General features: G+C 42.4%; 3 protein-coding genes across 6 annotated transcripts; all 3 read left to right on the top strand.

Moving 5' to 3' along the window:
• Positions 1-381: 381 nt before the first annotated feature.
• On the top strand, positions 382-4,668 carry prps1b (phosphoribosyl pyrophosphate synthetase 1B). 3 transcript variants are annotated; one of them, XM_070912987.1, is made up of 7 exons: positions 382-582; positions 1,010-1,193; positions 1,867-1,965; positions 2,237-2,361; positions 2,571-2,744; positions 2,970-3,129; positions 3,429-4,668. In XM_070912987.1, exons 1-7 carry the CDS (start codon positions 461-463, stop codon positions 3,519-3,521), a joined length of 957 nt encoding a protein of 318 aa, XP_070769088.1. In that variant the 5' UTR covers positions 382-460; the 3' UTR covers positions 3,522-4,668. The 3 variants fall into 3 exon arrangements, with proteins under 3 accessions (XP_070769088.1, XP_070769086.1, XP_070769087.1); XM_070912985.1 differs by having other exon boundaries at positions 1,010-1,199; XM_070912986.1 differs by having other exon boundaries at positions 1,010-1,213; positions 1,866-1,965.
• A 694-nt stretch (positions 4,669-5,362) lies between these two features.
• Positions 5,363-6,241, top strand: LOC139291691 (solute carrier family 25 member 53-like). Its single transcript, XM_070913795.1, has one exon. The coding sequence runs from the start codon at positions 5,363-5,365 to the stop codon at positions 6,239-6,241; it is 879 nt and encodes a 292-aa protein (XP_070769896.1).
• A 7,732-nt stretch (positions 6,242-13,973) lies between these two features.
• Positions 13,974-27,397, top strand: LOC139291277 (SLAIN motif-containing protein-like). Of its 2 annotated transcripts, none has more exons than XM_070913255.1 (9): positions 13,974-14,081; positions 14,722-15,401; positions 18,647-18,783; positions 20,515-20,637; positions 23,450-23,590; positions 23,761-24,090; positions 24,232-24,375; positions 25,919-26,216; positions 26,373-27,397. In XM_070913255.1, the coding sequence occupies exons 2-9, from the start codon at positions 14,731-14,733 to the stop codon at positions 26,425-26,427; spliced, it is 1,899 nt and encodes a 632-aa protein (XP_070769356.1). In that variant the 5' UTR covers positions 13,974-14,081; positions 14,722-14,730; the 3' UTR covers positions 26,428-27,397. The 2 variants fall into 2 exon arrangements, with proteins under 2 accessions (XP_070769356.1, XP_070769355.1); XM_070913254.1 differs by lacking the exon at positions 13,974-14,081 and adding an exon at positions 14,178-14,205.
• The last annotated feature ends 430 nt before the right edge of the window (positions 27,398-27,827 follow it).

Here is a 27,827-nt window from a genome sequence, read left to right as displayed (position 1 = left end):
GAGGTTTAGAGGAGACACATCAACAGTTAACAAACATTAACGTTTAAACACTAAATAGATTATTTATTTGAAAACTTAAAAAACTTAACTTATAACCCTAACTTAGTAACTTACGCTCATTTGCACTTTTAATATGCATTGCTAGGCCTACATCCTTGGTGGGCTCAGAGTGTCCCTAGATGTGTCGCGCTCGCTCATGTGCTCCTGTTCTTGGCCTCTGCCCGGTGTGACGTCATGGCGGCAGAACGTAAGCGAAAGCGTGCGCGCCGCCCTGGGAGGTAGAGCCGCACGCGTGATGTGTGGGACATAATGGTGGATAGGTAGGGAACACACTTTAGCTCGGTAACAGTAGCTCATCAACTGTTGATCGATCACCAGCTGTTGTCTTGCACTCTTCGGTCCCTCTGACTCGACAGCTGCTCGCTCGCTCGGACTGAACGACGCCCTGGACCGCAACAAAATGCCAAATATCAAAATATTCAGCGGTAGCTCACATCCGGACCTGTCTCAGAAAATAGCTGACCGCCTGGGTCTCGAGCTGGGGAAGGTTGTTACGAAGAAATTTAGCAACCAAGAAACATGGTGAGTTGCTCGTTGGCGTGGCCACTTTAAAGAAGCTTGTAATGAGAGATATACCTTGTACGCATGTTGTATCCTAGCGACATGTATTTAATTAGAAAACGTGGTGTCACGGTGAAATTGCCGCGCAGTGTTGTTAGGAACTTGTAGTCCACGCATGGCTGAGAACTCATGCTAACTAACAACCTGTCTGGTAATTCTGAGCAACGAAGCCACGCTAGTTGCCTCAATAAACTAAAATTATAATGTCATATCTCATATCACGTTGAGGCTCCTTTTCTGACTCAGCATGCTGCTCTTTTAACCGTTGTTCAGACCAGACCACATCACATGTAGACACAAGCTCATTGTTTACTCTCTCATCTGTCTCCTGCCTGCTAGCTCCATGGCACTAAGTGCTGTTTGTCTTGTCACCTCTCTCCTCTGGCAGCGTGGAGATAGGGGAGAGCGTACGTGGGGAAGATGTCTACATCGTGCAGAGTGGCTGTGGGGAGATCAATGATAATTTGATGGAGCTGCTGATCATGATCAACGCCTGCAAGATTGCCTCTGCCTCCAGGGTCACGGCTGTCATCCCCTGCTTCCCGTATGCCCGGCAAGACAAGAAGGACAAGGTGGGGGTGAGGGATATCTGTCTAATTACTTCTGTCATGCCATTTGTCATCCAGCATCATGACCAGAAGCCTGCAGCCATGTCCATCAACAACTGCTTGACAAGGCATATTTGCTACATTTTTTTCTCTTGTTTGTTTTCCTCGTTCTGTTTGCTTTGCTGAGTCAACTGCCGCTTCCGTCCCCCTCCCTCTTGTGTAGCTATTTGCCGGTTATTTACTCTCATTCCAACATTTTAATCATATTGCATGAAAGGAATGTTTTGCATTTTAGCTACTGCGATGATCATTGCGATGCAAGACTAGATATCATCCTGGATTTTGCAATGAGTTTGTTATATAGCAATAAGTGTTGTATTTTTCTTATACTATAAGCCACATTGCAGTTGTGCCAAATGTGGTCATTTTGAACTTTACTGTTCTATCTGAGCAAAATGAAAACTGAATGCCTCTTTGTGCTGGAGTGTGTGTGTATATATTGAAAGTATCAATTGTCAAACCAAAAATATGTGTTTTTATTATCAATATAGCGGTCTAGAGTCTAAAAGATTATAATATTTGACTGGTATAATTTTACTAAATGGCTAAGCTCTCAGTTAAGTGTTATTTTTAGAAACAAGCTATCATGGCCAGTTCACTCATGCCATGTGACTGAAGAGATCTATTTTCATTGCAGAGTCGTGCTCCTATCTCTGCCAAGTTGGTGGCCAACATGTTGTCAGTGTCAGGCGCTGACCATATCATCACTATGGACTTGCACGCCTCACAGATACAGGTGAGTAACATGAAAGCAGACCTAAACCAAAGTGCATCTTATTCACTATCCTGCCATTAATGTGTTCTTTGGGTAATCTATATCTTCTGCAACCCATTTGAGCCTGATTTTGGAAAACCTACATTAGAAACCTGACTTTCATAGCCCTACATTTAAATAGATGTCAACATGAGACAAAGGGAGATATGAGCCTTCTATTGGTCCTTCCAGCAGGTAGTATACATTCAGCTCCTGTGACCCCAGTCCATGTACCTCTATTATCTTTTTCCAGGGATTCTTTGATATCCCCGTTGATAACTTGTATGCAGAGCCAGCTGTGCTGAAATGGATCAAAGAGAACATCCCTGAATGGAAAAACTGTACCATCGTCTCACCCGACGCAGGAGGAGCCAAGAGGTATGCCAGTGCCACTTGCCATAGGTGTTTTCTACCCTTGAGCGTAGTTTACCCTTACCATATCTCCTCTGGAATTTACTTTAGATTGAACATTTGTTGGCTTTATTTATCTTTGACAAGGCTCTAATTTGTCATGTGCATTTATAGTTTTAGACACTTTGGCACGCACACTAGTTCTAACTCATGGACATTATACTTTCCCTTTGCAGGGTCACCTCAATAGCAGACAGGTTGAATGTGGACTTTGCTCTTATTCACAAGGAGAGGAAAAAGGCAAACGAGGTAGACCGCATGGTTCTTGTCGGAGATGTGACGGATCGGGTTGCCATTCTAGTGGATGACATGGCTGATACATGTGGCACAATCTGCCATGCTGCTGACAAGTAAACCCCTTTATTTACCTTCATGTGGTAAATAAATTTGGAACTTTGGAACAGAATAACAAAAGACTTAACCACAGACAAGTGGGCGACTGTGGTTACTTTAGTCCTGATGTCAAACTAAGTTAGAATGAGATCATTACTGAATCCCATGTAGAGACCTCTGTTCCAGGATATATCTAGTCACGTGGAAATGTGTAACACGTTATACTGTTTCTCTCCTTTTAGACTAATATCTGCTGGTGCCACCAAGGTGTATGCCATCCTAACCCATGGCATCTTCTCTGGCCCAGCTATCTCGCGCATCAACAATGCCTGCTTTGAAGCTGTGGTGGTCACCAATACAATCCCTCAGGAGGAGAAGATGAAGCATTGTCCTAAAATACAGGTCAGGATACAGCATTTACTTTGTTTTTACGTAAGGCTGCAACAGATAAGTTTTATTATAATTTTTTTATGTATATGTTTTTTATTTTATGTATAAAAAACAATTTCCCAGAGCCCAAAGTGATGAGTGAAAGATAATTGTATAAAAAGCAACTGTATTTAGAATTATTTGAAACAAAGCCGCAAATCCTCAGTTTGAGACTTGATAAATTACTTACAAATAGTCATTTGTTTTTTCTGTCCACAAACAAATAATCGAGTGTAGTTCTATTGACAACGTCCCATCTTCTCTCCATCCAGGTTATTGACATCTCCATGATCCTCGCAGAGGCCATCCGTAGAACTCACAACGGCGAGTCTGTGTCGTACCTGTTCAGCCATGTCCCCTTGTAACAAATGGTGTCTACCATCTACCGTGTGCTTTTACACCAAATAAGAGAAGAGGGAATTCCCCAAACCAAACACAACCATTAGCAAAGGTGTTCTGCTAACTAACCGTAAAAAAGAATGAACTGTCATGTCTGTTACTAATGCTGACCCCACTCACTTGAGTCCCTTCCCACTTGAGCAGTGGCCCTTCATGCCTGGGGCACCAAAGCAATTGCAAGCTACCAATGTAGGCCAGCGTATTTATTGTACTTGGATAAATAAGTGTTTATCCACTGTGAACTTTGTCACCCCTTCCATAACATGTAGATAAAGAGTTTCTCCTGACCATTTCACCTCTCCAGGAGTCCTTTCAATCTGTTGTCAAAGAGCTTATATAAATATCCCTGGCAGGTTCCAGTGGTCAGGAGAAGCATCTGCCATATAAATTTGTTACAATGAACGAGTGTAGTTTTTCCATGTTGCTCTTGTATCCTCTGCTGTTTGAAAGATTATAATTAATGAAGTGAATGTGTATTGAACTAGTTTACAGTGCCACTGAAGCTCCACTCAACCAAGAGTGCCTCAACAGTCTGAAATGGAATTACTTTTTCCCTCCAGTCCCCCCTTCCCCTATTTAGCTGTGTTTTATTTTGTCACTGGATGAAGAATTTTCACGTCTTATCAGACTGTAGAAGATGTTTGGGATGTTACTTTCAACTCTTGAGGTGCCCTCATTGAGTGGGGTTTGCCCAGTGTCCAGGGTTCACCCTTGCATTGAAGGTCTTTCTATAGAGAAACTATCAGGTTTTTAGTTTGGGGTCTCTGCAGGCTGGAGCTTCCGTCAGAAATGTTCACCTGCTTTTTTTTTCCTTTTTGTTTTTGGTCTTTTTGTATGTCTGAAGGAAGGATTTGTCATTAATGTGCATATTCCAAACCTTTGTGTTTACTTTTTCAGTAGGGTGAATGCACCAGTTATCTGAGGATGCATTCTTAATAAAAATTAAATATGCGTAAAATCTTAAAAACCTGGCACTTTGTTTTTGTTATTTCTCATTAATGCATCATACCTATGGGCTTATAAGGCTTTAAGTTCCACATAACCAGGATCATAGAGGCCTGAGACCTGAGGAAGTTTACATTCTACAATTAAAAGCCGTTGGTCAATATTTTATAGGCCTATTCCAGTATTTTTAGACAATATAATGGAATAAATTCTTTAAAAAAATAAAATGTTAAAATCCAAATATATTTAAGGTGTTTGTTATTGGACTCGTGGCCTCTGTATTTCTAAAAAGTAAAAGAAGTAAAATGTCATTAGGATAATAATTGTCGTGGTATATACTTGAAAAAACGTGTTTTCACATTGAACACACCCTTGTGCTGAAGAACAAGACTTTGATTGATAGGCAAAACAACCAATCGCATACCACGTGACGTAGTTCGTCTTAACCAATAGTTATTCTAGAAGGGGCGTGCCAATCACACCGGCTGATTAATGCTCAGTGCATCCCTTATTTTGGTGCCGCTGAACATCGTTGGGGTTTGACTGTTTATTTATCGGGTAGAAAGGGATAGAAATTATCATCGTAACTGGGCGAACAGCCAGAAATTAACCCCTTCCACGTGCAGCATTGGACGCGCGTGCTGCCTTCAACTTCCAACAGTTAACGGAGGCTAATTAGAGTAGACCCTACGCTTTACATTTTCAGTTTCAGACCGGGTAAGTGACTTTCGCCTGTGGTTTGTCTTTATTGATCTGATCACAGACCATAATATCAAGTGTAATTTATTTTGCTGTGGCTTTTGTTTCTTGATATTCAGTTTCAGTTTGACTGTATCAGGTTACATTTTTACACAGCTCAAGAATGGCAGGAAGTACTGACCATAAACAAGATGAAGAGGGCCTGAAGGACCCAATGGTTGGTTTCCGCAGCTATTTGCACGGAGGGACCTCCAGCTTACTATCCACCCTCCCCACCCTCATCGTCTTCCCTGTCTACAAAACTGTTTTCCGTCAACAAATCAACAACACCCCACTTCACCAGGCTGTGGGACAGCTCTACAAAGAAGGACCTGTAAAGCTCTTCAGGGGTGTGGTCCCACCATTACTGATGAGGACGCTGAATGGCACGCTGCTCTTTGGCCTCCAGGACACCCTCCTCCGCCAGCTCTCCCTGCCATCCCAAAATGTCATCCCCAACTCTGCCCTGCCTGCTCTGGCTGGATTTGGTGCAGGTTTGGTAGAAGCTGTGGTTTGTACCCCCTTTGAGCGTGTCCAGAATGTTTTGCAAAACAGCCAAAATGACCGTCATCTACCCACCCTGAAGAGTGTTCTTGTCAGGCTGAAGGCACAGCGGACGGCCTTAGGGTACTACAGAGCCTTCCTGCCCATCACAGCCCGCAACGCTCTTGGCAGCTCCCTCTACTTTGGTCTGAAAGGGCCTGTGTGTGCTGTCGTGGCGGGACAGGGGCTCTCTCCAGTGGTCTCCTCCTTCATCTCAGGGACGCTGACCTCCATGGCAATCAGTTTGACTCTCTACCCACTGTCTGTGCTGGTGGCAAACATGCAGGCACAGGTGGGAGGGGAGGCGAAAGGGGTCATGGCTTCTTGGAGAATGCTGTGGAAATCTCGGCAGCGGAGTGTGGCTCTGCTGTACCGAGGAGGTTCTCTGGTTATTTTGAGATCATGCATCACATGGGGAATCACCACTGCGATCTATGACAGGCAGAAACGTTCAGGCTGAAGAGGCAAAATTGTTTGTACTATTTATACCTCATCGCTGATAACTCTCACCATTTTCCTGGTGAGTAAATAGCCATGTTGCTCTTTCAAGGCACATTCATCTCCAAACAAGATCCCTCCCTCCCTTCGTGCAGGTGCCCTGTAACCATTAGGCCTTAATCACAGCAGACATTTTGACTTGTCATTGTAGGAAAAGCACAGGTGTTACTAATAACAACAATGGCTCTGTTCTATTCAAGTGTCCCAGTAAGCCATGACAGAGTAAGCCAGCATGCACAATACCAGGACCCTGAAACTGAAGAAGCTATATGGAACCCAGCCATTGTTCATTTTATTATTTACATCTGTGCTTTTCCACTGAGACACGGCAAAGTGCCTTCAGTGAATAAAAAGCCTATTAAGCAGTCGTAAGGACATGATCCCTCACCATGGTCCACACCAACAAACACGCCAATTTTGTGTGCCAGAATGCACAAGCAAGTTGAAGGCACCACTGCCAGGACTTGAACCCCGGTCTCTGAGGTGGTGGGTGAGTATTTATTATGAACCAAAGTAGTTTGTGCACTTGAAATATATAAATATGGTGCTGGTGAATCACTGGTGCCTTGTATTTTTATTGTCTTAAAGGGGGAACATTTACTCATTAAAGTCTGTTTACTCATCATAGGAAGTACCACTCAGCCGGTGAAAACATATACGTATTTTGTGGCTCGTTTTTCAAATACTTTTGGGCATTTTTGCCTTTATTAACATATTAGAAAGAAGAAATGGGGAATGACATCCAACAAAGGTCACCAGCCACTCGAACTAAGGAAGTTGTGTAACATGATCAGCAACTTAGATCCCTAGGCCACCAGGATGCCCATGGAGTTTCCTAAACTCTGATGATCCTGTCGGGGTTGTTTCAGATTGGAGAGTGCAACTTATAACACAAAATCTGCGTTACAAATTGGGGTGTGGATTTTGTAGAAGATGATTATTTACCAGAGAGGTCTAACAAAATTGTTTTCATTATGGGATTTTTTGGGCTGGGCCCATATGAGGGACTGATGGTGAGGATATCTCGGACTCTACTGCCTTGATTTTGACCATCTGTTTCTTGGGAGTCCCCCAAATTCCTGAAAATGCAATACTAAATCACTGGAGCTCCCCTTAAGGGAGATGGATGTATTTTCATGGTGTATAGTCAATATATTATTTAATTTTCTGTGTGATATAGATATTCCATATGAAAAGGACTGGAGCAAATAAGGTGGTACATCTACAGTGCATCCAGAAAGTATTCATACCGCTTCACTTTTTCCATATTTTGTTATATATTTGTTGTGTTATATTTGAGTGTTTTATTTTTAATAAATTTCCAAAATTGTCTAAAAAAAACATTTTTCACTTTGTCAATATGGGGTATTGTGTGTAGAATTTTGAGAGAAAAAAAGAATTGAATCCATTTTGGAATAAGGCTGTAACATAACAAAATGTGGGAAAAGTGAAGCGGTATGAATACTTTCCGGATGCACTGTAAGAATCTGCATGTTCTCCCCATGTCTGCATGGGTGTCCATAGACATGCAGGTTAGGTTAATAGGAAACTAAATTGTTCTATAGCACTGTAATACACTGTCATCCCATCCAGGGTGTACCCCTCCTCTCCCCATTGTGTGGGACAGGCTCCAACCCCCTGCAATCACAGTAAGCCAATGGATGGGATAAATAACCTAATCACAATGTAGCCCATTCAATAAAAGTGTATCTGTTTGACTTTGAAAGAAAAGTTTCAGCTGCCTGTCTGTAACCTCATCATGTACCTGTGGAATTTATATATAATATGTATTGCAGAATAGAGACTTTTTTCCTCAAAGTGCATTAATAAATGTATCTTATCAGTCGAGCATATTAAGTGACACTTGATGGTCTCGTACTTTTCTAATGGATTTTTGTCAAACCATGTCATGTCATAACCAGCCCACTAGATGGTAATGTTGTAAAAATAATAAACATGAAGTCGTCAACTATGATGGGAGCTCAGTGGCTCTTCATTCTGCCACGCAGGTACAGGGAGGAACAAATTATTCAAATGATTACAACACTGCGTGGCAAGAACGGGCGGCTATGCCCAAGAAGCAGCCTGTAATATTTCAGGGAAGTCGGACATCAAGTGTGTCCAATTAAATTCTTCCTCTGAGCTTCGGGAGCCAATGAGAGCCAGAGCATCGGTGTCCATGTTGGCGTGCAGAAGGGCGTGCGGTCTCTATTTAAACCGTTGGCTTTGCACAGATTAAACAGACGCATCTTACCTGTAAAGGACGTCCTCGCTGCGCTCTCCTGCACCAGGTAAAGCTATTCTGAATTGTCTCTGTTCTTCAGCCCGTACATGCAAAAAAAAACACGTAATCATTACAATGCAATGCAAACATCACAATTAATGTTAAGACATTATTTCTATGTATCAAAGGCTTATAGGTGTTATGCAACATTTCTGCAAAAGGCCATACAGCCATTCCAAAACAGTCCGGCTGCGGTTATGCTGGTTGCTCCGTTACACTGTGGGTTTGTGTGTAGATACCTGGCAGCGCTGCATTCCTCTGCACGCAAGCTGTTTGACTGTATGTGTCACTTGATCATTACCATGTCGTAAACAGGCCTGCGACTACTGTGTTCACCTGTCACATCCATAATGTGATGCTGAATATAAAACCTGCATGCCGTGCAGCCTTTTGAAACGCAGGCTGTCCAATCTGAAGGTGTGGACGGTATGATGTGTAGCCCTCAAGGCAAACACTCCAGAGTTACAAGCACAAACTGTGCAGAACGTCTTGCTTTAGTCCTATATCTTCTGGGGAAAAAATGTTATGACCTCATCAAACTTTTTTTTTTACCCGGGCAGACGCACTTTGCGCGCAAAACTGAAGCATTTCATTTTGCATTGATGTTCTTATTTTCTTGCTAGGCGCTTCTTTGTCCCTGGTGTGCATTTCATATTTTCTTAATATCTTTAATGACCACACATAGAGGCAGGTCGATGTGCAAGTACAGCATGTTTCTGCACCTTTGTGGAACTAAGTACAAACACAGTACAACATGACACCATCAGAGCTGTTTGTTCATTGTGGGCAGGTAGGTTATAAAACAGGTTCATGTTGATTCTTGTGGCTCACATAACTCCAGGACTGTCTTTTTTTAAACTGAGGTGGGGCTTGATTTGTGTACCTGTATGGGCATGTACTGCAGACAACATCTTGAGTGCTTAAATGATAATGGGATCATGTGCTCATGCTTTTTGGTGCATGCTTTTAACATGTTCTCACGCTACTTACGGTTAATAGTCCAAATCTGTGTTTTGATATGAATCACCATTTTTGCTCTGTCTCCCACTTTTTTTATTAGAAACCTTCCAAAATGGGCGACAAAGATGGGGTCAATAAGGAGGTGAAGACTTTTAAGAAGGACAGCCTAAAGAAGACTGACACGAAAGAAAAAAATCCCATTCCGACCCAGCAGGGTAGGTGTTTAAAAGAAAAGTGTGCTCTCGCTTTGATCCAGGCTTCACCTTTTCTTCAGCTCCTTGTTCTGCGCAGTTCAGCTCCTCCCTGCCTATCATTATGAAAGTCGACTGCAAACATTGCATTACTGATTAACTGCAGGTACACACCCGACCACCTGAGAGCTCGTTCTGCTTGAAGCCAAGCTGTTCAGAAGTAACACGCAACCCCTCCCCCATCTGTTTATCATAGAGAAAAGCAGATTGTAGTCACTGATACAGCAGAAAAGCCTCACATCAGACCTGGAGTCACATGACGCAGCAGGAAGAGGAGAGTTTAAGTTGTGGCAAAGTGGGCATCCTTTCCTTCCAGAGGCTGAGAGGCTCCCTGATGACTGACTCCTGACTCCTCTGTCTTAATCTGACTACAGCCCCGACTGGTATGTCAGTGGGGAGGACTGTGATTTTTTTTCTCAGGAGAGCTGTGCTATGTTGTACCGTGGAAGGAGGAACCTGTGTTGAACATTTCTTTAGCACAATGTGGGACTTTTACTGTCCAGTTGGTCCTGAATTCCAAGCATGAAAGTGAGACTATGTAACTTTTGAAAGAAGAAGTAACACTTCCTTCCTCTCTTATAAATGAGAAGTTAAATTCATTTGCAATTAAATACACCTTTGATCATTTCAATACACGCAGCGGTTTCGCCGCTACAGCCTTACCTGGTCTGGTATGACCAGTAGCTTATGGTGGCTAATATTAGCTAATTAGATAGGTATTGCTGTATAGTTGACATTACTGAGTCAGTTCACTGACTTTATGACTCTTCTCTACTTGAGCTACTGTGTTTTATCATTTATCATTAACCTGTAAATGACACTGTTCAAGTTACATAGGCTCAGACTATAGACCAAGTAATGTTATGACTAAACAGTAATTATTTTGCTGAAATCAGATCTTTTTTCATTTTAAAGTTGATTTTCATTCCTGTGCCACGCCCTGACGCATACTACATTCATAGTCAGACATTACACTGAAGGGGCACTCCATAGATTTTACACATGAAGTTAAGTTTACTTTTCATGAGGAGTACTATGCAGCCTGTGAAAACTATTGCATAATGTCTTCTGTGGTTCTGAAGAGAGCTGGCTAAATTTGAGAAAACAGCGGGTTAGACTTAAAATGTATAAAAGAAAGCCTGTCACACACTGGGAGTGTGGAGTTCAAAAGGCAGTTATCTAATAAAATATGCTATGAGTTGCATTATGGGAAATGTATGAACCAGCATTGATCTCTGTCTCTGTCTCTCTCATGATCACACAGAAATTGACGAAGAGAAGAAAGCCATGAAAGAGGGGAACTGAGACGCACCAGCCATGATTCCTCTCCCTCAGTCATACCTGTTGCCTGCTCTTCCTCCAATTAGGAATGCTGTCCATCATCTCCACCTCTGCCTCTGTTTTCCGTGCCGCCATGTTTGATTAGAAATGGTGTTGGGGCTGATGCTATGGGGAAAGATCTGTCTGTAATCCCAAACAAATTAATGCAATGGATGTATTTTACTGTGCTTTTTTCCATGCTGTTTAGAAATGGAGCGAGATAACAATTTGACAGGGTCTAGGTTTCTAAAAAAAAAAAAGAGAGAGAGAGAGAAATCATAAATTCTGTTGTTTTAATGGAAACCCAATCATGGTATTGCATTGTTAAAAACTCCATAAGTATGCCTGTAAATGGTGCCATTCAGGACATGTTCTGAAACATAACATATAAAATGATATTTTTGCTTTAATAAAAATCGATGTGTCAAAAATGTTTTGCATTTGTGTATATTTTGTCTTGCTAAACCATCTTGTTTAGTTTTAAGCATATTTGAACAGATTGTATCAGGACGAGAGTGTTTCTAACATAAACTGGACAAGCTAAGTAATTATCAACCATGAGTGGCAACATGTTTCCTTTTTTTCCTCCCCTGACCTCATGTCAGGTGTAACATTGCTGCTTAAGAGGTCAGAAAAGAAAGTTGGGGCAGTTTGAACACTGGATGGTCTGAGACTTGAACTGCAGGCCAATATAAAACTCACATGAGAAATGACAGATTAAACCATTTAAATAAATGAAATGATTTTTAAAGCAGTGTTTGTCATTTATTTAACTTTTAAATATTAGAAGTCACAAGGTTCAAAGTAGAATTTCTTGTCATTGCCTTGACATACAGTTATCATCATACAGGGAAACAATATTGTGCTCCAGTGTGCACAATAAAGAAACAAAACAACAAAAAAGAAACTGGTACGAAAGACAATAAAATATGGTAGTAGGCAAAAGTATGTTGCAGTTGTTGTCCCCTTTTATGCGTTTTGCTATCATAAGCAAATGTCAGCTTATTGTCAATAATGATACCAAAATATTTGTAGTAATGGATACTCTCACTCTCCTGTTACTTAATAATGTTTGAAAAATGTTAAATAAGGTCCAAGTTTCATTTTTGAATAATAAAAGTGTGATCGTTGTTTGTGAGCATGCATATTCAGTTATCCTTGGCTGCACATGAGCTACACATACAGTACTTGACTTCAGTTAAGAATAGTTGAGTGAATCCTCCTTCTAGAGTTACAACAGGTCAAAGCCTGTTAAAGAAAAGGGAGTGGATCAGCTGCAGGTGTTGCACATTCCAGATTGCCAACATGAAATACGGTCTATGTTAGAACAATGAGTTTTAACTTAGTAGTGGTGTCACACTTTTTTTAAAAGGCGTATAACGTATAGCAACATGTTCACATGAATCTTGTGTCTTTGCAGTATGAACGTGCTGCATATTGAGAAAAGAGAAATGCATCACATGGATCAGTGGCTGAGCTTTTTTTTATTTTCCTCAGACTATGTGTGGATTGCTTAAGATAGTGCAGGCTGTGTTTTTCCACAACAAGCCTGTTGAAACATGCACATACAACAGCATGCAAGTACTTGAGAGCGAACCGCATACTTTATACCATCTAATTCTCTTTGTCTTTGCTAAGAATTCAGTTACCAAACTTATGAAGAGTTATGCAGATTTACAATTCCCGTTCTGTTGTAAGGAAGCCTTGCAGAGATCATCGAAAATGAATTACTTTTCAAGGGAATTTTAGCTTTCACAAATCTGCAAAAAGTGATGGTATGCATGTTTCTTTAACATGTTTCTTTTCCAATGATCTTTCAGGATCAAGCTCGTCTGTGCACTATGACAACAGACTAGAGATTGCAACACAAGACGAGAGAGAACACCTAAGGACACAACTAAATGATAGAAGGTAGTCACGACTTGTGATCTTATTCAGCGTCCTTAAAATCATTCTTGAGCCATATACTGGAAAACCAAAACTTTTACATGTGATTTATGCTGTAGCATTGCATATTGTCACAGGGATACTGCTTATTAACTGTCCCACCTGTTTTTTTATTGCCTGCTATGTTCAATCCATGTGTTATCTCCGCGTCAATATTTTGACAAGTGCACATGATTATTGTCTCTGGCAAAACAAGTTATGCAGGTACTTTTAGTGGCATCACTACTTCCTTAAGTTCACATTGTCCAACAATAAATACACAGAAATAAACTTCAAGCAGAGGGTTACCTCTACTTTGTGTATTTTGTTAATCTCTGTCCACCTACTGTACAACATGAAGACAATGAAGACACATTTGAGTCAGCTACCATTACAAAACCACCACTACATAAACTACAGTGTGCAATAACTTCACTCATTTGTCCATTTAATTTAACACCAATAACAGATTTTCTGCATTAATTCGTGCCACAATTTAGGATTTTTCTTTTCTTTAGCAGTTTCCCTATCCTGCATTAAGCCTACAAGACCTGCTTGTATTCAAGGAGTTCTCAGGAATAAGGATTTCTGGGCCCCCCTATACTAAAAAGCATGAGCAAAAACTCAAGCAAAAAAATCAAAAGAAGTGCTTTTCCTAAGAAAAAATGTACCAGGCACTTCTTTCTTTGTATCTAACCCCTAACCCTAACCCCAGATGAAATATTTATTGAGCTTCTTACTTTTAATACAGGGGTTTGTAGCACCATTGTGTAAACAGCGACACCCAATGACTACAATATAGACTAAACAAAGATGTTATTGCAGTACCACATCTCCCCCATAAGCGGCGCCAAATAACAAGGGAACCCCGTAGGAGGCGGGGCGAGCGCTGCTGCTGGTCCGCTCACTAGGCTAACTAAAGTCCATCAACAAGCTAGTTAGCAGTGACCGAGATGATGGATGCTATCGGTGATGCTCTGGCGACAAGAGAACATGCACTAGCTAACTGAGAGCTACCTCGGTGCCTTGACAATCACGAACAAAGCCGAGGAACGTTTCAGGTGGTTGCAATTAGCTGCTTCATTCATGCGGTCGCTGGCGCACAGACGAGTTTGAGCTCCGAGTGGCGGGCAAGCTCAGTCATCAGCTCGCTGGGACAACTGGGACAACACGGCGCACTCACCGGTAGCGATTGTTTTGCTGATAGCATGCTAGCCGAGCTATCGTTAACTAGAGCGCTCAAATGTACACGTATGACTAGATATACCACAATATAGCTGCTGCAGGTTCACAGCTCAGAGGTGGATTTGATGGTGCACAGAGTCCTCTTGTAGCTAGCTGCTTATAACGGTAATTGCAGTCGCAGAGTTAGCAACGTTACGAAGAAGAAAAGTGATCGGCGACATGTAAATACTAGTGATTGTTAGCTGAAATGGGCCAGTTAACGCACCGGTATTAGAGTTAATTCATGTGACTACGACCAAAAGCGTTGCATGTGTTTGAAGTAACGTTAGCTAGAGAGTATATATTTTACTGCTGGCATTTATATGTTGTTGTAGTTACAATGAGTACAGTTGCTGTAGTATTGCTGGCAGTGTGATGGTGTATTCAACACCATCAAGCTTGGGCTCGTGCGTTCATATATAGACTTGTTGTGTAATGTCATCATGTAAATGCTGATGTTATTCTCCCTCCCAGCAGAGTAGGAGCATGGTGGTCCCGGACAGTGCCAGCGTGGTCCCCCAGCCTGACAATGGCTGTCCCACTGGCCTCATGGAGAGCTCCAAGCCCGGGTGTGAGGAGGAAGTGGAGGGGGGTCAGGACCTGGCAGGGGTGGAGCTGGAGGAGGTCCGAAAGCTGCAAGAGCTCGTTCGCAGGCTTGAGGTCCAGAATGAGACCCTGCGCAACAGGGGGAGCAAGACTATCATCCACAGAGGCGCCAGCAGCAACAGCAACCTCACGGCAGCTGTCAATATCAATGACAGGCTGACTTGTGAAGGGGTGACCAACTCCCACCTCAGATTGGAGCACGGTGGCGAGCTGGGCAGCACAGACTTTCAGCTGTCACCCCCTCAGGACAGCAGCAGTAGTGAAGAGATGTCCCCGCTGCCCGTGGCCAACAGGCTGGAGGAAGAGGATGAAGAAGAGGAGGTGGGAGAGGAGGAACGGGGTCCATGCGGGGGCTTTCTCACCTTGACCTGCAGTTACGGAGGGGGACAGTCCCAGGGGCAAAGCCTCACGCCAGAGAGCCCCTCTCAGGAAAGTTATGAGTCAGAGACACTTGCAGAGAGCGACTCAGGGGTGGACCAAACTGCACTGGATGAAGTGGATGTCCTAGATTTAGAGGATGAGTGTGCGGAAGTAGAGGACGAGGACAGTTGGTATGTTTTTACTATCTGCGCTGCTTGTGTCTGATCTCTCCCGTTGCATGCTTTGATAGCCTCCCATTATCCCATGTGTTTTGGTTATCTAACATGTAATTCTATCATGACTGGACAGATCAGTGTGCTGCATCTAAACATTTGCAGTCAGAGATTACAAGTAATATCCACAATACGTTGCAGCGGTAATATAGGCTCTGGGGAAGCTCCATTTAAAGTTTGCATGTTCTATTCGGCAGTTAGAGGAGCCCCGTCAGTCAGATAGTAATTTCTCCTTTTTCATTTTAACCTCTGATTTTAAAGTGTGCTACTCCCCCACAGGGCAGTGACTATGTACTGTACCGTAGCATTAAGTTATTTTGATATTTCAAATTAGACTTAATTCTTGGCCAATACAGAAACTGCATCTCATCCACAGTAAGAAGGCACGTTCAAAGCTTTGCTTAACTGTGGCAAACATTTTCCTCACTGACTCTGAATATTTACTGTAATAAGGAGGGAATGATAAGGTGTTTAGTGGTGGAGGAAAGGGAGAGATGAAAGGCACCAGAGTGTTGAGGAGGCAGAAACAGAAAGGGCAGCCAGCCAGAGCGAATCATTTCAGAAGTAGTTGACATGTGAATACATAAGTCTGAGGCTGTTTGTTGTCTCTTGAACTTGACTCTGAGCTCTCTGGCCAAGGTAAACAATAGACATGACCTATCTGCTACCTGTTTGGCAGGTTATGATGAACACAAAGCTTTTTTTAAGTTATTTGCACCTGTCTAAACTAAGCATGAATGAAAATGCTGTAGACACCAGATATGTTCTATCAAACTGTTTCAAGGAGAAAGGCTGTTTCATAAAATTATCTTAATAATGATTACCTTTATTGTTGACTTGACCCTGCATAGATCTACATTCACTAAGCCTTGTTACACAATGTACTGAACATCAACAAAGCTATATCTGCATTAGTTTATTCCTGTACCCAGGTCAGGTTGTTTGTTTTGAAACAAGATGAACTTTGCTCATTTCTTCCAATTTAATTGGCAGAATATAATTACCCAAAATGAACAGTAATGGTGGGTTAATTACTAATAATCCATGTTAATTTTATGCCAGAGATTAGTCTAGATATGTTTGTTTTTGCTGTGCGCGTCGCACTGCCCAAAACAGGTACCATATTGTGCTCCTGATGGCTACTTTAGCTGCTGAGCCATGCAGCTTAACAGCCAGACCATTCATGACTTATTTTCAGTTTCACATCATTAGCCATACCATATGTGCTTTGTGAGGTTATCATAGCCAAAACATGCAGTAATCCTAACAGCAACATAATCTGATCTGCTCTGGGCTGGATGCTGCCACATGGCTAAACTGCTTTGGGTGGGATTGCACAGCATGTGATCTGAGGGCCGCCCCTGCGTGACCAGACTGCAGCAAGGACCGAAACACTGGAGACAGAGCAACTCTCTGGTTGTGGGTTTTTGAATCTAAAATCTGTAGAAAAAAGAGAAAAAAAATGTATATATTATAGTTCCCAGACGTCATTAGACCAGACAGACAATGTTTCAGCCTTGCCAGGTCAAATCAAAGTAGCAGTGTAAATGTCCCTCTGGTTCTTAAGTTGTGGTCATTCGAGGATCGAGGATGTTGGTTTACTTATGGAAGATAACATCATAAACTCTTAGGCTTGGCAAAATGGTGTCTCCCGCCTATTAGATTCCACACACAAGCTTAAACTTCAAACCTACTAACTTCCACTCCTCACACCGACACAGTCAAGCAGAATAAACCTGAATTTGCAGTTGATTTTGTTGCGTCGATCAAAGTCATCCAACCTGCCTCCTCGATGCTTCTCCTGGGTGTGGTTGAAAAACCACTCGGTTTTTCACTGAAAGAAAGAGCCCCTGTTTTTATAATAACTCTACGACTATTATATTGAATTTAAAATTATTATAGAATTACTGTAAAATTATAGATATATTGATGCTGACTTCTAATCCTCTCATCCATAAATATTATTGTAGAGGTAGGTTGCACAAATGTGTCCATCTTCAGTGTAAACATTGTAGAGAGACTGTTAGCAAAGTGAAACTCAGCAACTATTAACATAACTGTGTCTTGCATGAATGGCAACAACAAGGTGTTAACCTGTGACCAAAACTCTGGATCAAACAAAACACAAGCAGAACGCACGTCATCGTTTCACATCAAACACGGGGTTCGTGCATGAAAGAAGTAGCTCCTAACTCCACACACACACACACACACACACACACACACACACACACACACACACATACAGAAGCTGTGCTCTCTGGCAGGATGTGTGACCAGTGGGAAATGGGTCCTTTTGTGTTTGCCCAATGGGAAGATGATTTGTAGTTGATTGGTCCAGAACCAGTCAGTCTGGGCCTTTTGTGTATCCAGCTCAAAAGGACCAGCCCATGTGACCGCCACTTCAAAGCCTGTGGTGAACTAATGGCTGTTTGCTCTCACTGGGGCAGCACTCGCCACATCTCAGAGGAGGCACCGGAAACACCAAGTCAAGTGTTGATTTCAGATGGTGACATTGTGTGGCTGCAGGCTTTCTGGTAGTGGAAGTTAGAAGCTAGACCTTCAGAGTTGGACAGGAGTTGCTTTCAGATTTGTCCAGTTGGCTGTGGATATAATCTGACTGTGGCATTACATAGACTAGGATGAGCTTGATATGGTAGGCACATGTAGATGAGGCAAATGTGTATTTAACTCAGCAGTCATGTTAGAGAACCAGTTTGAGGCTGTGATAAGGATGTTCAAAGATGACTTACTTACCTAAAGTGTTTGCTCACTCACTGTTTGGTCTGATTACATCATTCACTTTAAACAAAACAGCTCGGTTGTTTGTTCGATGTGGGATCTTTGCTGCTTCATTTTCCTTTTGCCAGAAAACCATTCAGTGGTTGGGTGTTAATTCTGTCAGTCATGCCTATGTTGTGCTTGGTGGAAAACATTCTTACTGTACACGGCATGCTCAAGACTATTAAGTGCATACCTTAGAGGCCAGTAGTTCACACTAATCTCAAGCTTGTTTTTTATTCAAATCTTCTGCTCTGCAGTTACTGGCCCCATGTTTAATAAAAAGTAGATTAGGCTTACTTTTTTTTTTTTTTTTTACCTCCATTTTCCCATCTCTGTATTACTCTCCCAACCCCTTTTACTCCTCGTCATTACTCTCATTTTGATCATTTGTTTTCTTCTTTTCTGCCTCTTCTCTTCAGGTTGTATGTGTCTCCAAAAAAGCAAGTAGCAGATCCAGGGCCAGAGTCTCCATTGAAGTGGTGTCGGCAGGCTCTTGACCACCGCAGCCCAGAGACAGAAATAGCTTGCCGGACTCTGATCAGCCGTCTGGACCAGAGTATGCCTTTAACAAACACATACAAATTCAGATTCATTCAGATGACACAGTATTTGCCTATGTAAGCCCCAAGATTTACAGTCTTTCAGCCATCATAAATGCTAAGCAACAACAGCTTTCATAATCAGCGAGAAACAGATGTTTGTATCTGAATGTCTTTGAGTCACATGTCGCTGCCTTAGAGATGGTTGGCCTAAATCAAGATTACGGCAGCACAGGGAGACAGTCTTACCTCCCTCTGTGAATGTGCTGTGCTCTTATTTACTGCTCACCTCCGCAGTAATGTGTACACTGTGTGTACGTCTCTACGTGTGGACAGAAGTTTGTGTCTGTCAACAAATCCCATATATTATTTATCCTGCTCACAGCTCCTACTTCCTGCACACAGCAGAACCTGAACAACAAAGCCATTCACACCAGGGATGAATGACGACATGAAGTCATGGGTGTGGATTACCCCCCCGGGTCAGCTCCCCTTTTTAAACGGCAGCACCAGGTCATGAAACTGCCTGGTGGCATAGAACAGGTTTTAGCCAAACTGTAGAGCAGGAAAGGTGTTTTTTTTGTTAACTAAAGTATGAATGCAAATATTGCAGCGGTTTTGTTCTCAAAGGTCTCAAACTGTCTACATATTGTATACGGCTATTGTGTAAAACAACAGAACAGAAGAGGTGCAATCAGGTTGGAGGTTTATTCAAATGAGGCAGCATAAAGCAAGAGCAAACTAAATACTTGGAGCAAATGTGCAGAAATGACAGAATAATGCTTAAAAATGTGGTTAAAGCAGGAACGCCTGTAAATAGTTCAGTTCTTTAAATTCCTGCAGCCATCTGAAGGCAGCAGGACGGAGATGTTGATAAATCTGCAGCCTCTGATTGGAGATGTACCACACCAGAGAGCCGTGCCATTACGCACTGTCGTCCATTGTGTTTAACCTCATTAAATCACGTGCAAATGACAACAAGCTGTTACAGAATAACCACACACACCTCTACACACATCAGACGGAGTTGGTTATAACTCGGTATTCTGCCTGTTTATGCGGGAGACACGGGATTACTGGAGCTCATTAATCCTGTGCGTCACAGCCTCCTTTCCAACTTTGAAAAAAAAAGAAAAGCAGATCATGTTTTATTTCTGAAATGCATTATGAAGAAAATGCTGCTGTGTCACATTTTAAGATGTGATGTTAGCATTTGCAATGTGAAATACAGTACAATTATGACTTAATTAGCGTTGGATTGATGCGATCATATAAACTGCTTCACCAAACATTTTTTGTTATTAGTTTCTAACTGTTAAAAAAACACACACCATCTGCCTCTGGCTGGTGCTGTGTCTTCACATCCTGCACCATCCCGACAGCAACGTGATTTCCTGGAGATGCGGTTTCTTCATTTGTTGAGCTGTTGTCGTCATGCGTCCCTCTGATTAGTTGAGCTGTTTCAGAGCAATGAGACCGGTTATTTATTAAGTGCCACACCTTCCAATCTATTTTCACCTTCACCCAACCCGTTTGCACTTTGCACTGCTGCTGCTGGAGACGCCCACACAATCCGTGAGCCCAAGTCCTTCCGCTTTGCACACGAGTGAAATGGAGTCCTTATTATCATTTACATTAATCCCAACCACACTTAGCTATTTTTCATGTCTCTCTCTTTATGTCATCCCTTAAAAATGTGTTTATTGTTCTTGGAGAATGTCTAATCGCTCCTCTCCTGTTCCCTGCAGCGTCTCGATGGAGGAACATGTACAGTAGCCCATCAGCAGAGGCAGGCTCGGCAGGCTCAGGCCTGATCTCTCCTGGGTACCACAAATCAACTAACAAAACCCTACTAACCTGTGGCAGCTCAGGTATGGCATGACATTAACACACTGTGCTCCTTATTTTCTGCTCAACACAACAGTGGGATTGACGTCAGTTATTGTAAGGATGTAGGTCACTTGGTTTGTGTGTGTGCACTAATGCATCAACAATGTGTCCTCTGGGATTTGAATGGTAATAACTATTCTGGCATTTTTTGCATGTTTTACTCTGTTTACTGTGTGTCGCATATACGTTACTGATTAACCAGTTTTCAGAACAGTTTTCTAGATTGATGTTCTACTTCTACAAAGCAGCCATTGTTTACCGTTCATTTTATTACTGTATTAAAATGAACAAAGAATGTAAACTTGTTTGAGAGAGGCAGCCCATCACAGTGACCATTATGTAAGGTTTAATTAATGTGGAAAGTTCTGAAATCACAGCCTAAACTGTTGTCTGGTGAACAGCAGTGAATTCAGGACTGCCTGAAAAATAAGTAAATACAGAAGTCATGAAACGGCAAACATGTATTTGGTAGCTTCTTGCATGACAATGACTGCTATTTGCCAGCCAGCACTGCCATCAGAAAACGAGATGGTCAGCAATTATGTAAGTATACGTGGTTTATACTTCAGGGGACAGAAACAATGTATTTTGATAGTGTGTGGCAATGCTAACCTGTGTGAAATGTATAGGTGACCTTGACTTTTTGATGATTGTTACTTTGCACTCGTGTTATTCCTCACATTGTCTCACAGTACCTGGCATTTCACTGTGCAGAGACCAATAATGCTGATGTTGTTGTGAAAACCCTGTAATTAACAAATCTTTGCATGAACTTGAAAATGCTTGGCTTGCGGGTGGGTGACCCTATCTTATCCCAGACTTTTTACATAACCAAATGCCCCTGGATGATAGTGTCATTTCCCGTTTGTCTCAGTCTGCGAGTCAGGCCTGTGTCAGACAGACACGCCTGGCAGGGGAACTTTTGCATACAGCTTTCCTGGGCATCATCAGCAGACAGTCCTTTCCAGACTAATGTTGCTGAGCAAGGCTGAAGTGAAGTCAGTGTGGAGAGACGTGTTGATTTAAACCTATCAAATGTCAAATTGTCAAACAAAGATTTGTCAACATTCACACCTTAAATTCTCAAATATCTGCCAAGTCAGTTTATAAATTTACGTAAAATGCACATTCACCTGGTGAATATTAAAGTTAAATCAAAATTTGTCCTGATACAGGCAGCAGGAAGAGTTATACCTCACACACCTCCTCCAGCTGATTGTGACTGATTAAGCTGCTTTTCTCCAATATTCCCCAACTTAAAAGAACTTCATCAACACTGTGAAGTGTTGCTTAATTACCTTGAAGCGATAATACAATTGTATAAGCCTGATCAATCAGTCCCAGTTATCTACGGAGCTACTGAGTCTGACAGATCCTGTTGGCATCTAATCTTTTGTGATCAATTCAGTTACCACATTGGTGATGATCCAACATTTCTCATACTCATTTTATGGTCGTGAAAGGGGTCCATTAAAGAGGAGGTATTATGCACATTTCCAGCTCTATATCTTTATTCTGGGACACCACTAGAGTAGCTTTGCATGATCACTGATCAATAAGTCCTTATTCATCTGGCCCTTCATGCAGCCCCTCAGTTCACCCTCTGTCTGACACAAGCCGTTTGAGCTCCTGTCTCTTCAAGGCCCGCCTCCCTAAAAGCCCACTTTCTTTTGGCCAGCTCCCTTCAGCCCACGAGGGGCAGGGAGATGCCTCTGAGCCCTGAGCACAGTGCATCGCTTCATACTCGAGCTGCTGTTGTGGACTGCATGACAGCAACAGTAACTGAGCTTGGAAAATAGAGATATGGGGCACTGAATTTGATGAACTTAGTGTTTATCAGACCACAAATGAGACAAGAAGTAGGTTGTAAAAACGATAGATGCTACTGGAGCTGAGTGTTTCTGGGGACTGGGCCTCACTGATTACTGTACAAAAACACACAACTTTATTCACTCATTTAGGGGAAACTCGGATCATTTTATGGAGAAAATGTTTTCTGGTTTTCCCGCTGATGTCCTCTGGCTGCTCTGCCTCAAAGTTTTATGAAGTAGCTACTAACTGCTGCTAACTGTAACTTCTTCTTTGTGGGCGTGCTGTCACTGCTGTGCCCTGAACAAATGACCATCTGAAGAAATCCGGGATGTATTACGTGGTTCATCTCACAGAAGTAAAACACGAAAAGCGAAGGGAGTGTTCTGAGCAGTCTGAAGACTGAGCTTTTGGCTCACAGGGATTACTTTTATATACGTTTTCCTCATTATTTGGCAACTTTAATGGGAATATCCAACATTGTAACACTACGTATATGATAGAAAGTAAGGAAAAGCATAATAGGTCCTCTTTAATGAAGACAGTACTTTACGTAGGCCTCATATTCAATTTCAGATTTGTCTTATTTTTGGGGCGCTGACGTCCTTATTCTGTTAGGCAGTCACCATTGTTCTGTACAATGGAGGGAAACCTGTCACTGTTTATTCATAGGGAATATCCCTGCAAAGGTTTATTTATTTAAATTACTAATTGAAATATAAGCTATAGTTTAATACGTGTTTTGAATTAATATGAAGGTGCAGCGCTATTGTTCCCTCCTGCCCTGGTCATTTTTCTTTTTTCCCTCTGGCCTTTATTTGTTCAAATAGATATGGCAGTAATTTCAGTACCACTTTTATTTGAGAATTGAAGGTAATTCTCCCCAAAAGACGTGGAAGTATCTTCCAGAAACTGTGGTTAATATTGTTACCATTTATTTGTGAGATGCAGCTTGTTGTAACAGATATCCCACTGTGTTTACAGGTGTCACAAGCATGCAGTCCGCCTTGAGCTCGCAGTCCTCCATAGACAGCGAGCTTAGCACATCCGATGATTCCATCTCTATGGGCTATAAGCTGCAGGATCTCACTGATGTCCAGATCATGGCTCGCCTACAGGAAGAGAGTGAGTAGAGGTGTTGTGCTTGTGGTATGCTGGACATCACATGTAATTGTGTTTCCAAATTATGTTACATGAGATACATGCATGAATCTAAGTGTGTTCGCATGTGCATTTGCACGGCTCCCTGTATGTGCAGTTTCCTTGTTACATTCACTTTATATTTTTGGTGTCAGGTCTGAGGCAGGACTATGCTTCCAGCTCAGCGTCTGCATCACGCCGCAGCTCCACAGCCTCTCTGCAGTCCCTGCGCCGGGGCGGCACCTACAGCGATCAGGAATTTGACAGTTACAGCCTGGAGGACGAAGAGGATGACTTCTGCTCCATGCCCCAGCGACGGCACCGCTTCACCCCTTCGCCCTTAGGCTCACCACGGTGCCTGTCTCCCTCCACCTCCAACCACGGTCAGGAATACAGCAGCCGACTCGGGGCCCCACGCACTAGAACACCCAGACGTTCTCTCCAGGGCCCCAGTGCAGAGCTGCTTAAATTTGCCAAGAGTGAGGGTAGGCTATAACCAGTAATAATCAAGCATTTATACTGTAGGTCAATAAGATCAGAATCACCATCACAGAGATTCTTACCAAAGCTGTGATGACAGACGTTGTGTTGTTGTTGTTGAATGTGTTCTGTATGTGTGGTTCCAGAGGAGTTGAGGCACAGCATGCCTAATCTGGCCCCTCGCACCAGCCTACGTTCCCTCGAGGCAGTCAGAAACAGCCGCAGCATGGAGGCTAACCTCCAGAGCTCTGGCAACCGCATGTCCCAACTGACTCACTCCCCCTCCACAGGTAACCCTGCCCTCTTCACCTGGTCCACACCACTCCTCTAATATAACGGCACATGCATTTGCCTTGCATATAGCCCTTTGTACTGTCACTTTTATCCTCCCACTTTACCTCCTCTTAGCCTCTGCATGACCACAGGTAAGTAAGATTCTTCTTAAACCTACCCTGTGAAATATTTGACCACTACTACTGCTATGGAGCAGCCTATGAGTAGGCTCCCATTTTGCTGATATCTTGCATGCACATGAGGACGCACATGGGTGACACGATACACAGTCTTGGCAATAGTATGAAACTATTCCACAGATCTACAGGTGGCAGTTATGCCAAACTGCTAGCAAAAAAACATGGACGCAATGCAGTTTTCCAAATTATTTCAAAAATTGGCTTTGCAAATATTTTGTAAGGAAGGACTTAAAGGGACAAATGCAAACACGTTTTTGTGAGTATCAGAATCAGAAATACTTTATTGATCCCGGGGGGAAATTGTACAGTACGGGTGCTCCCATTCAAGATTAGAAAGCAGCATAAATTTAGAAATAAAAGTATGTACAAAATATAAAAATAAGAAATAGAAAATAAAATAAAAAGTGTCACTGACACTCAGAGGGGGGAGTTGAACAGTCTGATGGCCACAGGCAGGAATGATTTCCTGTGGCGCTCTGTTGTGCATTTGGGAGGAATGAGTCTCCCACTGAAGCTGCTCTTGTGTCCGACCAGTACGTCATGGAGAGGATGTGAGACATTGTCCAAGATGACCCGCAGCTTGGACAGCATCCATTCAGTAACACTGAATGTGAACAGAAATTTTGTTTGTTCACAAGAAAATTCTTTAACTGAAGCTGCCAATAAGCACTATTTTGCTGATCTATACATTGAATAAGAGTACATTAAAAAGAGTAATAAATAAATAAATGTATAGGGGGAAAAAACAAAATAAAAGTGCCCTGAAGGCTACTGTCAACAAAAAACAGTAATCTATACCAACAGATGTCATAAGCACTTTACTTTTCCACAAACAAATCTCATCCAGTAACAAACAAAAGAAAAACAATATACAAATGTATTCAAACAAAACATTATTTCCCACATGTAAATACATTTAATAAATTGAAAAAAATGAAACACTTACACACTGATATATTCCCCCCGCCAAAACATCTAATATCAGTCTGATATATCAAAATGGATGTATCGACCTAACCAGTGTAATCTTAACCACACATGCCATCATAGATCGACGAACTCATACTATATATGGGTCACAGCTACTTATAGGAGTTCCACACACCATCCCAAATTTTGCCCTACCCTTTCCCTGACCACTCATCTTCCCTGACATGCTCCAAACATATCCTTGACACTCCAATACTGCTCCTTCCAGGCTTGCCTACAACTCCTACATGCCATAAATGGGCTTTGGATTTCAACTGCAGCATTTCTATTTTTTGTATATATTTACAATTTTTATTTGATTTCCCAACTTGTCTGAAAGAAGTAGCTGGTTGAGATTCTATTATACCACTGTGTCTTTCTTCCACTCAAGGTATGGCTTGTAGTCGGATGCGTAGCAACGGCCAGTCACCTCTCTCCCTGCGGACTCCAGTTAAAGCCGTCACTCCTGTGGGCTCCATGGCAGCTGGCCGTCAGCCTTCCAGAGGTCTGCCTGTTGTCCAAGCACCGCCTGCAGGAGGGGGGCGCAGGGTCCAGTCCCCAGGCTCTGCCAATGGCGGAGGCTACATGACCGGTAGATCCTCCACCGGGGCGGGGCGGCCTGCCATGGGCCGAGGACAGGCTGGGCCATTAGCATCCACCAGGAGTAAACTTTCACAGCCCCCCAGGAGGTGAGTGCTTAAATGGAAATCAATTAAGGACTGTTGAGATATTGAGGAATGTATCTTTTTAATAATGGCGTATTTATTTTTTTGCCATTCAGATCATTACAATTTGATACTTGGCCTGTTGTGTGAATGAAGACTAACTTCCTATTTTATTGACAGGTCTTTGGGCATGACTAAAATGTCGGATGAATCCTGGAAAGATGGCTGTTACTGAGTCCAGCCGGTGATGAAGGATGTTCACTGCTGCAACCCTCACTTGACTTCTCCCCATTACCTCCCATAGTACAAAGAACTCAGCCACTGTGTACACAAATGTGTCGTACAACCATTCGGTCCCCTATTTCAGACTGGAGCGCTGGGCTGCACTGGATTCGTAGTTAAGACTCATCTCTTTCCCTCGCATGAAACATTGTCAACCCACACAGAGAGGATGTGTAGGCAGACAAGAAGGCACACATGCACACTCCACTTGTGATATGGACCAACTCAGAGCTTCCAGAAGATTTGTTTTGTCAATTTTACTTATTTTTCTATGGTAATTGTGAGAAACTGCTGGAATATTAAGGGTTGTATTACTGTTCTATTGATGTAATTGATATGAAGACAATTTAAATGAAGATATTGCTGGTTTGTTCATTTTCTGTGTGAATTCCTATTAGATGAAGGTGCTGAGTGTTGCATGCTCGGTTTTGTTTTTCCTTATCCCTACAGCCTTTTCAACATTATGTAACTGCAATATGACAAATCTTCCATGTGTCCCACAATGATCGGTGTGAATTTATGAATGTTTGATTGGTTCATCGTGAAATTATCATTAGATTTGTGTTGTATTTGTGTTTTGCTCTTTGACTACACAACAATGCAACTCCTGTAAACCACACTGCCCTTAGAAATAATACAAAAAAAGGAAAAATGTGGTTTGTGCCAAGGTGCATTTCAGCTGCAACACTTTCTAATTCCAGAAGTAACCTTGATTGAAGGTACTCTTAAGGTACAGAGTTTTCCAGGCATTTTTACTGCATATCTAGAGACGGTTTTGAGTTTGCTTTTGGATACCACTGTAATAAAGACAATGTTTATGCACGAAGGCCATGTGCCTTAGACAGCTATACACCCTCATGCAGAGTGCCTCGGAAAATTAGCTGTAATGAAAATGGATAATAAAGTCTACCCTGAAACTATAACTGCAGCATTTCTGTTTATTTTGCCAAATCTAGGCTTGTTTGCATCACAGGCTAATTAGTCACATTAATGCAGTGCATCCGCATCACAAGCAGCGGCAGCAGAAGTACCGTCATCGTCTCCCGGATATTTCCTGGGTGCATGACCAAACGCTTCACAAATGAGTGCTCGACGCTTCCCACCCCTTGTGACAAAATGGCCTACAGGCCCCATCTGTGCATACAAAGTCTGACAGCACAGTCTGCAACAACATTAAAATTTTTAATTTCTTGGTGTGATAACGTTTGGATTTTGTGTCTCAGAGCCGGGCGTAAATGTATTCCCATTAAGAGAATGTCTGTGTTAATGTAACTCTGCTCTCTTATGCATGACGCAAATAGTAAGGGATCAGCGGTAAACGAGGCCACGCATTGTCTGCCCCCCGCCCTCCCT

Source organism: Enoplosus armatus, chromosome 10, assembly GCF_043641665.1.
Source record: "Enoplosus armatus isolate fEnoArm2 chromosome 10, fEnoArm2.hap1, whole genome shotgun sequence".
Classification (NCBI taxonomy): domain Eukaryota; kingdom Metazoa; phylum Chordata; class Actinopteri; order Centrarchiformes; family Enoplosidae; genus Enoplosus; species Enoplosus armatus.
This window is presented reverse-complemented; position numbering and strand designations above follow the sequence as displayed.